The following is a 15,883-nucleotide window of genomic DNA, read 5'->3' on the forward strand; positions in this document are numbered from 1 at the left end:
GGTACTGTTATCAACCCCATTTCTACAGATAAGGAAACCGAGGCAAACAGGGTAAGTGACTTGCCCAGGGTCACACAGCTAGTAAGTGTCTGAAGCCAGACTTGAATTCAGGTTTTCCCAACTCTCAGCCTGGCATTCTTTCTGCTGTACCCCCGAGCCACCCCTGGTCTAACCAGGGACAGAGGGGGATTTCTGCCTCACGATTACCTTCTATTCTTGTATAAGAGACAGCAAGAACCATAGGCTGCAAGCCCCACCACTGTTGTCTCCACCTCACATTCACCTTCCCCCCACTGACTTATAGCCGCTGGGACCAAAATTCAGGAAAAGGGAAGAGGGGATACATAGGTCACATCACAGTATCTTGGGAACCTGAACATTTGGGCACGGCCTGACTCTAGCTGGCTTAGGAGAGTTGAGGCCCCTTGCCCTGGCTTCTCCCATCCTAGACCTGGAAACTCTCCCTGCTCTGTTCTCCTGGAGACTTGGGCTTTCAGTCTTTGCCTATCCCTTATATGCCTTCTCTTAACTCTGGGGAAGTTTCTGTGCTGCCTGGATTAAGGCCTCTTGGAGCCCTTTGTAGCTTGTCTTTGGGAAGTAGGCATGTGAGAGAAAACGGTACAGTTTGCTCTTGTCAAGGGCATGGGGGCAGCAGGTCAGTGCTGTCTGTTTGTAGAGAGGACTTGGGCCAGTAAAGATGGGGCATTTGGCATCTCAGAGCTGCTATTGATTCTCCTGACTCCCTCATGCCCAGACCCCATACTCATTCCCCCAACAAGATCTGGCCTTGGACCTTCTCTGGGGAATGTCTCCTATGGTAATAACATCAGTGGATCCTCCAATAAAAATGAGATATATGCTAGAGCCATGCTTAACCCAGGACCACAATCCATCTCCCTCTAACTCCTAATCCCTGGTTTGCATGTCAGTAAAGTCTTTGAGTGGCTTCCACCCCGCCCCCCCCCACCATTCCCAGAGTTAGCAGGACTCATGTTCCTGAGTTCAAATCTAGCTTCAGACACTTTCTAGCTGTGTGACCTGGACAAGTCATTTAACCCTGTTTGCCTCAGCTTCCTCAACTGTAAAATAGGGATAATATAGTAGCACCTACCTCCCAGGGTGATTGTGAGAATCAAATAACATAAGTGAAAAAAGGCAGGGGTAGGGAGCCTTAGCACAGTACCTGGCACACAGTCAGCACTACTACATAAATGCTTATTCTCTTCCCCTTCCCTTCTCCCTTCCCCTATTCTGAGAAGGGCTCCATATGACCCAAAAAATGTTAAGAATTCCTGCTCTACAGCAACACAGAAAAAGTAAGTTTCATCTTTAACTTAGCTGATGGTTCCCACTGTCATGGTTCCCCCCTTTTTACAAGTTAAGCATCTGAATTCCGTTAATTTTCCTCATGTGACATTATTTACGGGTCCAAGAGGCAAAGGCAGTTTTGTGAGGACCACCCAGGTGAAGCCCTGCCAGGTGAAACACAGCAGCAGTTTGGCTTCTTGCTGCCAGTGACAGGCAGGGTTAATTTTGTGTCTGATGGATGTCGGCTCATTTCATCTCCCTCTCCAGAATCATTTCTCCACAGCCCTTGAAACTTACCCCAAGGTCATAGGCTTAATGTTGGAACGAGAGTTTGGAGGCCAGGCTATTGAGTCCAGTCTTCTTACTTTAGAACTGAGAACAGGGAAGCTGAGAGGAGTTGAAATGACTGATTTACCCGAGGTCATCCGGGTAGTCAATTTTGGAACCAGAAAGACCCTGGGTTCAAACCCTGCCTCAAAGCCCAGGGCTCTGTCCGTTGTACCACCTAGCTGAGCACATTGGCCAAGTCTCGATTTGTGGAGGCTCATGCTCTGAAGTAGGTGAAAACCAAGCCCTAAATTCAGGGAAGAAAAACTAACAGGAAACAAACAAAAACATGAATTCCACTTATTTTCTTTCCCTGTACAGATTATCCTAATGGCATCCGGCTCACATCTGCTGTCCCAGGAGCAGACATCAAAGTGTTGATAAATTTCAATGCACCCAATCCCCAAGACAGGAAGAAATTCACTGATGACTTGAGGGAATCGATTGCAGAAGTTCAGGAAATGGAAAAGCATAGAATAGAGTGTAAGTACAAAGGATCATACACAGTTTGAGCCTTGACTATAAAGTCACTGTCTGACTCAGGCTCTAGTCAGGGGTGGGGAACCTGCGGCCTTAAGGCCCCATGTGGCCCTCTAGGTCCTCATGTGCGACCCTTTGACCACGTCCAAGTTTTACAGAACAAATCCTTTTGTTAAGGGGATTTGTTCTGTGAAGTTTAGATTCAATCAAAGGGCCACACTTGAAGACCTCAAGGGCCACATGGGCACTCTAGGCTGCAGGTTCTCCACCTCTACTCTAGATCCTGGTGTGCATTCCACACACCATCAGACCTTTCTGGCTCTGGGACTGATGGGAATCAGAGGAAACCTTCCCACTCCCAACACAGGAGGGATGGAAATCCAGGATCTGGACCCCATTCCATGGGGGCTGAGAACTGACTAACTGCTAGAGTGAAAGCTGAGTCTCCCCCTACCAGCTTCTCTTCAGCAGCGTTGGGTCAGTAATCACAATAATGCTGTTAGAGGAAAGCACTTTGAAATCTTAAATTGCTAGGTAGATGTCACTCATTATTACCACTATAATTTTTGTAAATAATGCCTGTGGCATCTTGAGCTTTCTCCAAGAGGCATATTACCCCTGGAATTACACCAACTTAGATGGCCCATCCTTCCTCACCTAGGGCGGTAGGAGTCAGAGGCAGAGAGGGAGAAGCAAGGAGAAAGTCTTAAATAAATTGCCCATGAAGCCAGAGAGATGGCATGACAGACTGGACACTGGGTCTTCTGAAGTCCAGACCTGCCCATTAAGTCAAAGTGCTTTCCCTCAAGAGGGGGCAGTCCCCCTCTCAGGGTTTTCAGCGTTTCCCCAAAGGGTGCTCGAGTCATTCTCTGTCCTTCCGTTGTCCTCGCCCCACTAGGACATCCCTACATTCCATTCTTTGTGAGCTCCCCTCCCCTCTGGTGCTCCCTCAGGCCTTGCATCAGTAACCATGAGAACATGCCTCCATTCTGTCTGTTCCAGCGGAGCTCGAGAAACAGAAAGGCGTCGTCCGGCCCAGCATGTCCCAGTGCACCAGCCTGAAGAAAGAGCCTGGTAATGGGACTCTGAGCCGAGCCTGCCTCGATGACAGCTATGCCACAGGCGAGGGCCTGAAGCGGAGTGCACTGAGCAGCTCACTCCGAGACCTCTCAGAAGCGGGTAAGAGCCGGGCTTAGTTCTGCTTTCCTAGTGCAATGCATGCAAAACTCGGAAAAAAAAAAAAGCCCGACAGTTTGTGCATGCATTGTGCCCATGGAAAGAAACACGGCAGAGCCCCAGGCAGGGCATGTGGGCAAGTTTTCTTAGCAAAACATTGTTTGGTTTTACTTTTTTTTTCCCCCCGTGAAAATTCAAATAGTTTTGACAAATATGAAGCAGTTCTAGTTTTTGCTGTTTGTACTTTTAAAAGAGGAAGAAGACAGAACCCATTTTTAAGTGTCATCACTGAGGGGAAATTGGTCTAAGAATAAAGTAGTTAGTTCTCCCATTTTACTTTAAGTGGTTTTTTTTTCTTTTAAGAATTTGTAATACGGAGAGAAAGACAGCAAGAGAACAGGGCCCCGTTAGCGGCTGTCCTATGTATTTTGTGCTGAAGTTTTTACCTGTGTTTTACACTGATGAATGAAATTGAGTGAAGCCCTACTAAATTGTGCCTAGAACCTGACATCCCCTCCTTCTCTCCATCCCTCCTTCCCCCAGCAGAGGCACCTCGTGGTAGGCTCTCTCTAAACATGATATTCCTTCTTTCCCTTGGTTGCCTTTACCTTTGGCTTGAGTTGTCTGTAGAGAACTCTAGCCTGATCAAGAAAAGTCCTGATCGCTTGGCACGCATGTCTTAAATTGTCATTGCTCCTGAGGTGACTGAAATCCAGATGCCACCTAAACTCAGCATTAGTAGCTAATAGAAAGGTGTTTAAAAAAAAAAGCCCTCAGCGAAAAGAGCAATCTGTGCCTCTCTTCATTGCTTTGGTTTCCGTATTTGTTTTTTGTTTTTTGTTTGTTTTTTTTGCTGCCAGCCATTAATACCCAGCAATGCCCAAATCATTAGTGGGATATTAGTGCCAATGCGATAGGGATGCTAGGGCTATGGCAGTACAAACGAAGCAGCAAGGGGGAAAGACCAAGAACCAAACTATGTTAGCTGCCAGTGAATTCTAATGCCTGGCTTGTTTTTAACCACTGCACCCTAGCATAGCCGTGATCCTCAAACGCCTGTGTGTTCTGCGTCTGTTCAGTGGCTAGACGGCTTCTCTGTAGAGGCAGCAGGGAGGAGGTTCCAGTGGGGTCGCTACCTAGAGATGTAGCTATCAAACGGGATGGATAGGTGTTTATGACAAATCTCTTTGCTGTGACCTCTCTGATGACTAGACCATCTATTCCTTGATATCCCCATCTGCCTCACAGCCAAGAACACCACAAGTTCTCACCCACTAACATGATTTGGCCCTAGACTAGAGAGAGAACTTTGTAGTCATGGACTGATTTATTTTTGAGGCTCATTTTAGGTGGGGGAGAGCTATCCCAACTCCAACCTGCTGGTAACAGAGTGGTATAGCACCCACCTGTAGACCACTGGGAAGGAATCTTGATTCCACTATTCCTTCCCCATAGGATTTTTCCATCCCAGTCTCTCCAGCACTGCCACATAGCCATGCTCAGGCAGAAGGTTATGTGTCATCTGCAAGACAATTCCTTCTGCTCACGACACCATTCCATGTATCAGCAGCATATACCTTGCTCCTGGCATGCTCATTTCCAAAAGTTTTTTTTTTCTTTTTTTTTTTTCTTTTTGGTTTTTGATTTTTTTTTCCACAATTCAAAACTGAAATCCATCTACCACATAAATGGTTTAAGCAATGGATTTGTTAAACCCAACTAAACTTAATTGTAGGCTCTCTGCCCGCCAAAGGCTATGGGGTCGCTTCTGTTTGGTGCTGTGCAGTGCAAAAAACCAACCAAGTCCCTCCCTGACTCCTGCCACCCTCTCCTGTAATTTGGCATAAACACCAAGGCTTCTAGGCAGCTGGTTACGCTTGTGCTCTTGTCTGGGTCTTGTCATACAAATTGAGCTAAGAGTCAGCTTCAGGACCCCTGAGACCCAGCTCTTTTCCCAGGCTGGGAGAGTACCTCCCACCATAAGACCTTTGGACCCTGACCACAGTTTTTTTTTTCCAGAACTAAGTAATACAAAGAGTTTAGCATGTCCAGCTTGTCTGTTCCCCCCTCTCTCACCCCTCCAGTAACCAAACAGAGGTTCAAGGTGATCAAATGACTCAGGTTAGTTCAGGAGACAGAGCAGTTGGTCATTTCTTCTCCTAGCTACCAGAATTTGGGGTCAAGAGAGTATGAATCTTGATTCAATCCAATGGGAAGAATTAAGGCCAGGGTTAATGACTTTTCCATTATACCTCGGATTAAAGTATTTGTAAAGAAAGGAATATTGGGACTATTTTATTACTGTTATTATTAATAATAACAGTAATGCTATTTTAAGATCCTGAGTTGAAAGGGGACATTAATCTGGATCTAGAACCCTCTACAAGCCCTAACGGAAAAACATAGAACCTCTTAAGATATTGATTCTAGTAACTTCTCTACTCCATTCCCCTTGAGAGAAGGCTAAAAGACGAGGTCTAGGGTAGGTACACATAGCCATGTAGATTTACCAGGGGTGAAGGGACATAAGGGTTATTGCAGGGTATCCAGGTTTAAAAAGTGTTCCTTCATTTTGCCAAGAAGATGACTGAGATTGCCTTCGAAGGTACCTATTCCCCTAGAATCTTAAGTCTTCTGAGAGGCAGAGTACAGCTTTGGAAGCTGTCCTGGGGAAGGAGGCCAAGATAATAAAAGTGACCAGGCAGGAAAGTAAGGTCCTCAGAGAAAGGGACTATAGCATCTCCTCATCCTCTATTCCCTCACAGCCTTGCATGGGGTGTTGGATTCTCAGGGGAAAAAATGTACTGAATTAGTATGAACAGCCGGTGAGAAACTCTAAAAGGCTGTCCTGGCTAGGTGACTGAATTCACCCCCAGGACTCTTAGCCAAGACTGGCTTTATCAGAGCAGCCTGGAGCTAGAATGACCCAGAGTTCTGCTTGTGCAAATAAAGCAAACATCTTTCCTTCTCAAGGCTCCCCCGTCTAGACAAAATGGATCCTAGATTCCTAAATATAGAGCTGTAAGAGACCTTAAAGGTCATCTAATTCACCTCCCTCATTGTCTAGATGAGAAAACCAAGGTTGAGAAACAGAGAGTGACCTCCCCAGGGTAGGAAGTAGCAAAGCCAGGATTTAAAGTCCTCTGACTTCTCAGTCGTTACTGGCAAAGGCAGGTTGGCATCTGCCTTTCGAGTTAGTGTGGCAGTGCTGAAGAAAGGCAGGGACACCAACTGAGGACTTTGATTCAGCCCGGAGAAGTGTTCCCCCATCTCTGCTTACAAAACGTGCACAGTGGCAACGGCTTCAACCTTCCCTCGGTCGAGGGGGCAGTCCTTCAGTCTCCTCCTCCATGGATCGCCTCACCAGCTATGGCTAAGGTCCGTCCAGTGACAGAAACCCTGTTTCCTGTTGCCGACCTCAAGGATGCAAAGAAAAATAGAAGCTGATCGAAGGCTTGGCTTCCATCCTTCCTGGAAACCATTCAGTAGATGATGAACATTATTTAAAGTCTTTGAGAAGGACTTTCCATACCCACCATGTATCGCTAACAATTCCGAAACCTATACAAGAAACATGCACGAGTCCATGGATTGCTCTGCAGAGCGGACCTGGGGCTCCAGACACATGCCTAGGCTAAGGCAGGCTTCTGCTACCCACCCGCTCACATCAGAGAATAGCTTACACAAGGCCATCAGCAGCACAGGGCCTAGAGGCTATTGCTGAATTCTGCAGTCTGATCAGTATGTTGACCACTGAAGTGTTGAGAAGTGAGTCAAGGACCAGATGCCCCCGGGGGGGGGGGGGGTGCGCTGCTGGTCAATAGTATGGTGTCTGTGTGGCTCCAAGCCAAGCATTTATTAAGTACCTACTGTGTACCAGGCACCATAAAGAAGTATCTGTGGTCTTCCAGATGATTAGGAAACCTAGACACTGGTGTCACATCTACATCCAGGTAGCAAGACAGTACATCCATCAATGGGGGCCTGGTATGGAGTCAGGGATATTTTACTTCAAGCTGTGGGCATCTGTGTAGGATGAGGTGTGTACACACACATGAACATCTGGGGTTGGAGAGAGAAAGAGGGTTCACACATGGGTGGCTATGTAACTGAGGTATATATTTTTGCTTATGCATGTGCAGACGTCTAAATTTCTGCATACATATTGGTGTGCATAAGTGTGTGTATGTGTGCATATGTTTTCACTAGTTGGCTTTAGAAAGTCTGCCTCAAAAATACCACACCCATTGACCTACCTAGTCACAGTCTAGCACAAGGCTCAGAGAAATAAAGGAAAGTCTAATCAATATGTTGAAGGAGAAGAAGAGAAGAAACACCTAAGCTGCGGTGTCCCGAAGGGAAGGAAGATTCTTTGGAGGAGGAAACATAAGCTTCTATGATAACCTCCTTGGTTTGTTTGTATAGTGGACGATTACTTACTCTTGCTTGTGATGAGCACAAGAGGAGAGCTCTATGTTCAACTGACGCAAACAGTTTTCTCTAGGGGATCCTTTCTCTCCCTGCAAAAACGGGCTGTGAAGCTGATTCCTTCAGGAAAACTAAGAGCACTTTTCTTCCCTCTTTGGGACCCAGGTACGGTACAGAGCAAGGTCTGGAAGGGCCCTTTAACCAAGAAGGCAGAGAGAAAGAAAACCTTTTCTCATCTCCTAGACCTCCTGTGGCTCAGACTGGCTTTTCTTTCAAATAGAAAGAAATGCTTCTCTGAGGAGTCAGTCCCCCTGAGTTTCTTAATTACTAAGCCTGTTTTCTTGACTCAGGTGCACCTTCTTGGGCTGCAGCAGGGCTGGGAGTGGGGAAAGGGTGCAGATTTCCTCCCCTCTCTTTTTTACTCAGATTGTAAAAGAAGAGAATCCCCTCTCTCCTCAGGTTCGGAAAGGACAGGATAGATGGCTTTTCCTTAGGCTTTTTCTGACCTAAGGAAAAAAAAAGTGCCAAGTTTCAAGCTTCCTGTATCCCAGCTGAAAAGGGAAAAGATGCTGAGTAGGACATTTCACCCACTCTGTTCTTTTGGTAAGAAGGAACAGGGCCTTCCTGTTAGAGCCTTCTAGTTCCACCTTCCTGGGGTTCAGCTTTGGGTAAAGTTGAGTCAATATCCCAGTTTAGCTTAGAGGCTTCCAATTGAAGGCCTGTACCAGGCTCTGTCCAGCTGGTCTAACCTAGAGGGATAGACATCATGAAACTGGGTGGAAAAGGGAAGGCTAAGGGCTCAGATAACCTTATGCAAAGGGAGAGATTTGTGCTGACATTCCCCCTACAGATCCCTGCTTCAGCGGCTATCTTTCCACCGTCCCGTTTGGCCAACTCGGGCCGTACCAGGTGACCTCTGGCCCATGTTGCACAACCACGCACACACCACAGAGCTGTAACAAAAGGGGACACTTGCAATTTTGGCTGGTCTAGAAAAATTCAAAAAGGAAAAAAAAATAAGAAAATTAAGTTTAGTTTCCTCCTAACCATTCCCCTCCAAAAGGATATATGAAATCCACTGAGGTTCAGTAGCTTCACAGAATTTTTTTTTCCTTTTGTTTTTTAGTTTCCAAAGAAGCCTTACTTTTCTTCCCTATCCCCTTATTGGTCCCTGTCCCTTGTTCCCATCTAATCTAGCACTTGGAAGCTCCTCAGTTGCCTGGAAATCCTTGAAAAAAGCAGATGTACCTGACATCTGGGGGAAGATGGTCTTTACTTTTTTAGAATCTGGGCAGAACTGGATTCTCCTGATTGTGAAGGTGTCCCTCCTGCCCACTGTGCCCCACCCCTCTGGAGAGACTGGAATTGGAGTATAGGAGATGGTCTTTAAATTTGGGGCTGTGTTTTGTTTTTGTTTATATGTGTGTTTTTTTTAAATACCTTTTTTGCACCTGAATGGCTATTTGCTTCTCCACTGAGCCTCCTCCTCCCCTTGGACCCAGATGGGGGCCCCAGAGGCCTGCAGCTGGGAGCCTTCTCGAAGCTGAGCTTGTTGGTGCCCGCCCAGACCCTCCATAGTTGCGCTTAGAGGCTCCTGTAGCAGCGCCAGCTCAGGCCTAGAGAGGAAATTGCTCAGCCAGGTCTTGCGTCCGGTCTCTAACCTATGGTATTGCATGTTCTGGGCAGGGAAGCGTGGGCGCCGCAGCAGTGCAGGATCGCTAGACAGCAATATGGAAGTAAGTAGGAAGCGCCTGATGTCTAGCTGGATGTGACGATGTGCGTTTTCCAACCTTTATTTTATATACATGTATTTTTTTTGCTCCTCTTCTTCCTATGTATACATAAATATATATATATATGTAAATACACACACACATAGCCCTCTAACAACCTGCCTGCCTAAGATAAAGTGCATGCCTGGGCCACTCACTCCGTCCTGGTACGAAGCTTAAAATATCAAGCGCCACTTACTGGCTTGTTTTCGATGAAACCTGGGTTGTTTTGTTTTTTGTGTTTTGGTTTCAGCTAACCCGTCTCCTCTGTTCCCACAAGCATGGTTAATGAGCACCTGCCCCTTTGCCACCCTACCCCCCCTCTCCACTCTCCCCCTCCCACTACAGCCCCAGCTCACAGGCCACTCCCCCTTTGTTCTCGCTACTTGGATGTTTTAGCTGACCTCTCAACTTCCATGCTCGACCATCTCCATCGCTTCTTTTGGCGTTTAAACTGCTCAATGTCTGCAGTCATGACACCATGGAATTGCATAGCTAGGTTATGGGAGGAGCTAAGCCAATGAGACAGATGAATTCAATGTGGATTTCATGAGATTTCATTCATCTTCAAATCATTTATATTTACTGTTCATGTCAACTTCAGCTTGCAGATCCTTTCTTACCTTTTTTTTTTTGGTTTGTTTTGTTTTGGGTTGCATTAGGTAGGATAAAGTTTAAAACCTGGGTAACTTGCCCCGAGCATAGCTTGTCCTGTGTCCCACGCACTATAGCCTTAAAAAAACCTGAGAGGAAGTAGACCCTTGAAAGCTGATCTGGAGCTACTGGGCCAGTTAGGAAAGTGCAAAAGACTTAGTGAAAAGAAGCGATTTGCAAGGGAAGGGGACCAGGCTGAAGGCAGCCCAGCCAGTCTATTTACCACACTAACCACCAGCAAGCAGAGAGTCCCAATAATGGTCAGCCCAAGGCAGATTTGAGTTTTCCCCTTTATATTTTTCTTAACACCTACGTGTCAGGAAAGGATTTCCCGAGTCAGCATTTCCTCCACTCTTTAATTGGAAAGTTGCAGAAAACATTCCTCCAGAGACCAGTTCTATCTGGCAGGGTCACTCCTTCCTACCAGTGGCACCCCCCTAGTTGTATTAGAGGAGGCATAGGCCAGGAGCCTGGCCTCACCCAAACCTATATGTAGCCAGGCCGCTCAACTGAAGCTTAATGATCGGTTTGCTAATTTTAATTTTTTTTTCATTCTGACATAAATACTTTAAACCTTTTAATTTTTATTTCTATGAATTTCCTTTTTAGGGGTCCATCATTAGCAGTCCTCACATGCGCCGAAGAGCTACATCAACCCGAGAGTGTCCATCTCGCCCACACCAGACTATGCCTAACTCTTCTTCCCTCCTAGGCTCCCTATTTGGTAGTAAGAGAGGGAAGCCACCTCCTCAGGCCCACCCACTCTCTGGCCCTTCACAGCCCCCTTCTCACCCCCCAGTCATCTCCCATCAACAGCATGCTCAGCATCCTTCCACCGGGCACCACCAGGGCCCCTCCGAGGGACAGACACAGGCCCAGGTGCACACGCACCACACCCAGTACTGCCACATGCAGCAAAATCCACCCCCCTACCACCACCACCACCACTACCACCCACCTCAGCACACCCAGCACGCACACCAGTACCACCATGTCCCCCATGGGGGTCATCCCCCCCACCCGCCCTATGTGGCACATGCCCACACACCACATGCCCACCCACCACTGCCCTCATCCCACGCTGGGCACTCTACCCACTCTGGGCACACAGCGCACCACCACGGACAGCAGTCTGCCCCTCCTCCTCCCACCAGCACGAAGCCCAAACATAGCGGCATCAGCACAATCGTCTAGATAGACCTGGGGGGGATGGGGAGGGGGGCCTTGGGCCCCCCTATTGACTGTAGCACCAGATATCTGACACAGAGGCGCACCTAGCAGGCAGCCAGCAGTATATCAAACCTAGGGTGGATTTGTTTTCTTTTTTTTTTCCCTTGGCCCTGGAATCAGACAATATGATTGAATCCCAAAAGCTCACAAGGCTTGCATTTTAGGAAATGAAATTCCTTTCAATTTAACCTTGTTGGCCTGGGCTTCATTCACCTCCACCTTTGGGAGGGCCTGCGTTTGGGCCAGTCTTTGCCATCATTGGCCTTGAAATGGTGCCACCTGCCAAGTAGACGTTAAACTGCCCCCAGCTCCCTTGCCCTCATTGATTTTACAGGCATATGAAAACCCAGCCTAGAAAAGAAGAAGCACGCCACATACACACACACACACACACACACATACATACATACATACACAGACACACACACACAACTTGTTGCATTCTTGCTCTAATTGACAATGGGCAAAAAATTAAGTAGACCTGATATGGTTGATGAAAGTACGTAAGTAAACTTTATATAATATAAATATATATAAATATATATATAAATATACATACACACTGTATAGGTAACGTTTGTGCGTGGAAAGCAAACTTTTCAGTCCACAAAACTAGCAATATAGATTTTACAAGGAATTTCCACTTACTTGATAGACAGCACCGTAGCTGAGTAGTATGTGAGAGAGTAGGCCAAAAACTTAAATGCTAGAAACAAATTTCAGATGTTTCAGTATTTTCATAAAGAGAGAAAGAGAGAGAGAGAGAGAGAGAGAGAGAGAGAGAGAGAGAAGTCCCTGAGGACTTGCAAAGATCTCTTAAGCAATCATTACTGAATGTGCCAAGTAACATAGCATCTAACTGTTTAAGTCCAATATTGCTTTGTATAAATCCTTATTTTATTAACAATAATATCCTAAGTAACCAGTATTATAACTGCTCTGGTATTTCAGGTAAGCAAACTAGTTAAGATGCAGTAAACTCTACAGTAGCAACATGGGATGACCAGCTAAGTATTGGTTGTCTTCGAGTATTGGTTACAAAACTTCTTAGACACTTTAAAGGCTGTAATAACTGTGAACTTACATGATCCACATTTCTTTTGTATGCATTTGATTTATCGGACCCAAAACTCAGAATCATATGAGAGGCGCACATAAACATGGCAGAAATTTTCATCTCCAACATGAAAATGACAGACACTCATCCTCGTTTCCTTAACACCATAACTTACTCATTTTGTTCCCGATTGCAATGGGCGGAAGTCCCCCTAGAGCATTTCCAACAGGAACTGCTCTAGGACATTTATTTTAGGATTTAGCATTTTAGGGTGGTGTTTTTATTTTGAAAAATAATAACAGTAATTGTAATTCCATGTAGCCATGTGCTAGCAAAACACCTGTTTCATCATTGTGACCCATCCGACTTCTTAGCTGACAAGTACCCAGTACTCAGCAGGCTGAGTCTCCCCTGCCTCTCTCTCATAGTCTGGTTAGTTGCAAAAGCATCACATGAAATCAAGCTGTGCTCTTGTTGCTTCTGTGTTGTGATGACGCCATCTGCTAGCCCGTCCAAGATTCTGCACATCCAGATTCTATACTGAGTCAAACATGGCACCTACTTTGTAGTTTCAGCCTTTTGAGCCTCTGCAGCTGCAAGTTCTTTACACCTAAGCAGTAGAAACAAGAGATCTACCCCCATTGCTCCAGCTAAAATGCAAGACCCCTTTAAAAAAAGAAAAGAAAAGAAAAAGGGGGGAGGATATGAAGTCCCTCTGTTGAGATGTGGGGAAAGCACGAAAGAGTTGGCAGGGGCTGGTGCCAAGGCAACGCCAAGGAGAAGAGCAAAACCTTCTGGGTTGAAAAGTTCCTGGTTCCTGTCGCTTGGGTCTTCATCGAGTGTGGGGGCATCTGTTGACTCCCCATCTTTTTTGTTGATTCCTCACCCCTTTTGTCATGCCATTGCTATCACAAAATCAGCAAAACTGCAAACTGAGCACTTTGTTGTATTTGTCCTCTAGGAAGATTAACTGTCTAGAGCTTAGCCTTTAAAAAAAAAATTAAACCTGCCCACTTTTGTTTTTCTATGTGTGTAATACTTCTTTCTTTGATATCTTCTCCAAACTGCTCTTTTGTGAAAAGAGTGGTACACATGTCCTTTAGATTTAGTTTGGGCTGAGTTGGGAGGCTATTCAGTTGCCATTAACTGTTCCAAAATCGTCCCATTTACCTTAAAGTTGAACTTGTCCAAATTCCCTTGAGGCTCTCTGTTCTTGCAAGTGAAGGGATGTTGTTATGATAAGGGAAATTAGAACTGTATTGCATGTCATCTAACGTTAATGGTATGAGGCTACACTCTACATATTGTATATTTGCAAAATATATTGGTGTTTACTGTTGAAAATTAGTCGAAGTAAAGTGATAACATATTAAAATATGTAGGCTTTTCTTCATCCCACTGTACCAATGGTAGAGTCTAATTGTAATTTCTAGGTTGTTCCAGAAAAGATGTGAAACTTTGGGTACAACATTGATCTTTCTCAAGTGGCATTAGTTAAAAAAAAACAAAAAAAAGAAAAACAAAAATAAATTCTATCCTCCACCACCGTCCACTCCCCTTAACCAAAAGATACTTCTGCATCATGGTGCTGGGGCTGTCTTTGTTGTTCTGAGTTTTTGTGGTCATTTGTATCCCCAAACTGTCCTGTGTGTTCTGAAGTTCTACCTACAAGGCATTGAGTCTAGACTTTGGACTAGGGAGGTACCTGGGCCAGGAGATGATCCATTGAAAGCCTTAAGAGAAGAATTACATGGGTTAAGCAGTTATCCTTCCCCTGAAGCTTTCACAGGGAAACATCTGAACTTTTTATCCTCCTGTTTCCAATTTTACCTAAGGCTTGGGTCAACAAGGTAGACAAACTTTGTGCCATTTGTGTTTTTCTAAGCTTAAGACTAGAAATGTTTTCATAGGTATTATATTTTGAAAGGATCAGAGTTATGCCTCCTGTTTTTACTTTGGGAAGTAATGAATACCAACAAAGTAGTTTCCCAAAAGTCAGAGGTCTTTGGGACATCATTGCTTTTTATAAAGTTGCAATCCAACATGTCAGAATAAATCACAGATTAATAGCCATATGAAAACATCATCTGTTTTTGCCTTGAGTGGGAAGATAGAAGATTGATGAGTTGGGCTGCAAAAGAGAATTAAATGTTCCCACCGTGAGGTTGAGATGGCTGTTGGGATGGTTCTAGTCATGCTTATTGAAGAAGTCGAGTCAGGACACACTAATAACATTTTTCAAATCCCATGAATTGGTGCGATCACATAATCAATAACATCATGGCAAGACCCTTAAGGAAAACAGCTGGTAAAAACAACAAAATCTTTTCTGGGACAACAATCAAAGAATGTATTTGTATTTTTTTAAGTTTATGAATGAAATGTACATCAATGTAAAAAATAAAGTTCGTCCTAATATAATGTACGTCTTGCTAAAAAGTAATCAGACTTCCAGTGTAGAGTTTTTTTCCATCATCAACTGCATGCAACAGAAGCCTCTTATTTCTCATTAAAGTGAGCTAAAAAGACAGTTGGCAAATGTTTAAACCATGACTCTCTACATGTTGACTTGCCGTTCCATATGAAGCTGTGTTTCCTACAGTTAAGCATGCTGTTTTCGTTGTAAAATACCATCGCCCTTCCTGCCTGAAAAATGAGTAATTGTATATATATATATATTAACAACAATAACAAAGGAACCAATTGTAAGATTACTTTGAGTGAAATGGGGTGGTGAAAATGGGACCAAGTAGGAGGAATAGATAATTCTCTCAACTTGTATATAGTGTGTAAATTAATATTACTCTTAAGTCTGCATTCTTTCACTTTGAGGTTATATACAGTACCTATCTCCTCTTAAGAACCATAATTCAGCTTTGAACTGTATTAAAAATTGTTAGAGCTAGATCTTGAATGCAGACTGTTTAAAGACTTCCAAGACCATCCTGCTCAAAAGAAGCTTTTGCTCTATTGAGGCCCAGTACCCATTCATTGACTGTGTAACTCTGGAGAGGAAAGGAGTGCTTTCGTTTTAATATGCATTCTGTCTGTAAGTAGTAACAGACCCTATCAGTGTAAAACTATAACTGTGATCATGTGAAGAAATCAAATAAATCATTTAAAACTCTCTGTTTCTTAATTTTTCTGAAATGTCCAGAAATTCAGTTATTAACTAGGGAAAGAAAGATATCTATATTCTCTTTAGCTGACTGCTCATTGAAAACATTGGATTGATTTTGGTTGCTTTAGGGGTGCCACTGAAAGTGGTTTAGATAGATGACAAATTAAATTTGTGAGTCAATCATGGCTGACAATTCTGTTGACTATGTGACAGGCAATAGGAGAATACAAAAGGGCCAATACTTGACTTTAGATATCTTTCAACCTTGTTAACCTGCAGAGAAGCTTCAGAAGGAAATTTCTGGTGGAAAATTGTCTCAGTCTTCCATTA

General features: G+C 44.6%; 1 protein-coding gene across 1 annotated transcript in view; it reads left to right on the top strand.

Moving 5' to 3' along the window:
- Positions 1-15,559, top strand: part of IQSEC1 (IQ motif and Sec7 domain ArfGEF 1) — a 103,521-nt gene extending 87,962 nt beyond the window's left edge. The window contains 4 exon segments of the mRNA XM_036738888.1: positions 1,957-2,118; positions 3,118-3,294; positions 9,406-9,455; positions 10,755-15,559. Of these exon segments, the coding sequence (XP_036594783.1) occupies positions 1,957-2,118; positions 3,118-3,294; positions 9,406-9,455; positions 10,755-11,339 (974 nt within the window). The 3' untranslated portion in view covers positions 11,340-15,559.
- Positions 15,560-15,883: the final 324 nt, after the last annotated feature.

This window comes from Trichosurus vulpecula, chromosome 9 (assembly GCF_011100635.1).
Source record: "Trichosurus vulpecula isolate mTriVul1 chromosome 9, mTriVul1.pri, whole genome shotgun sequence".
Lineage (NCBI taxonomy): Eukaryota > Metazoa > Chordata > Mammalia > Diprotodontia > Phalangeridae > Trichosurus > Trichosurus vulpecula.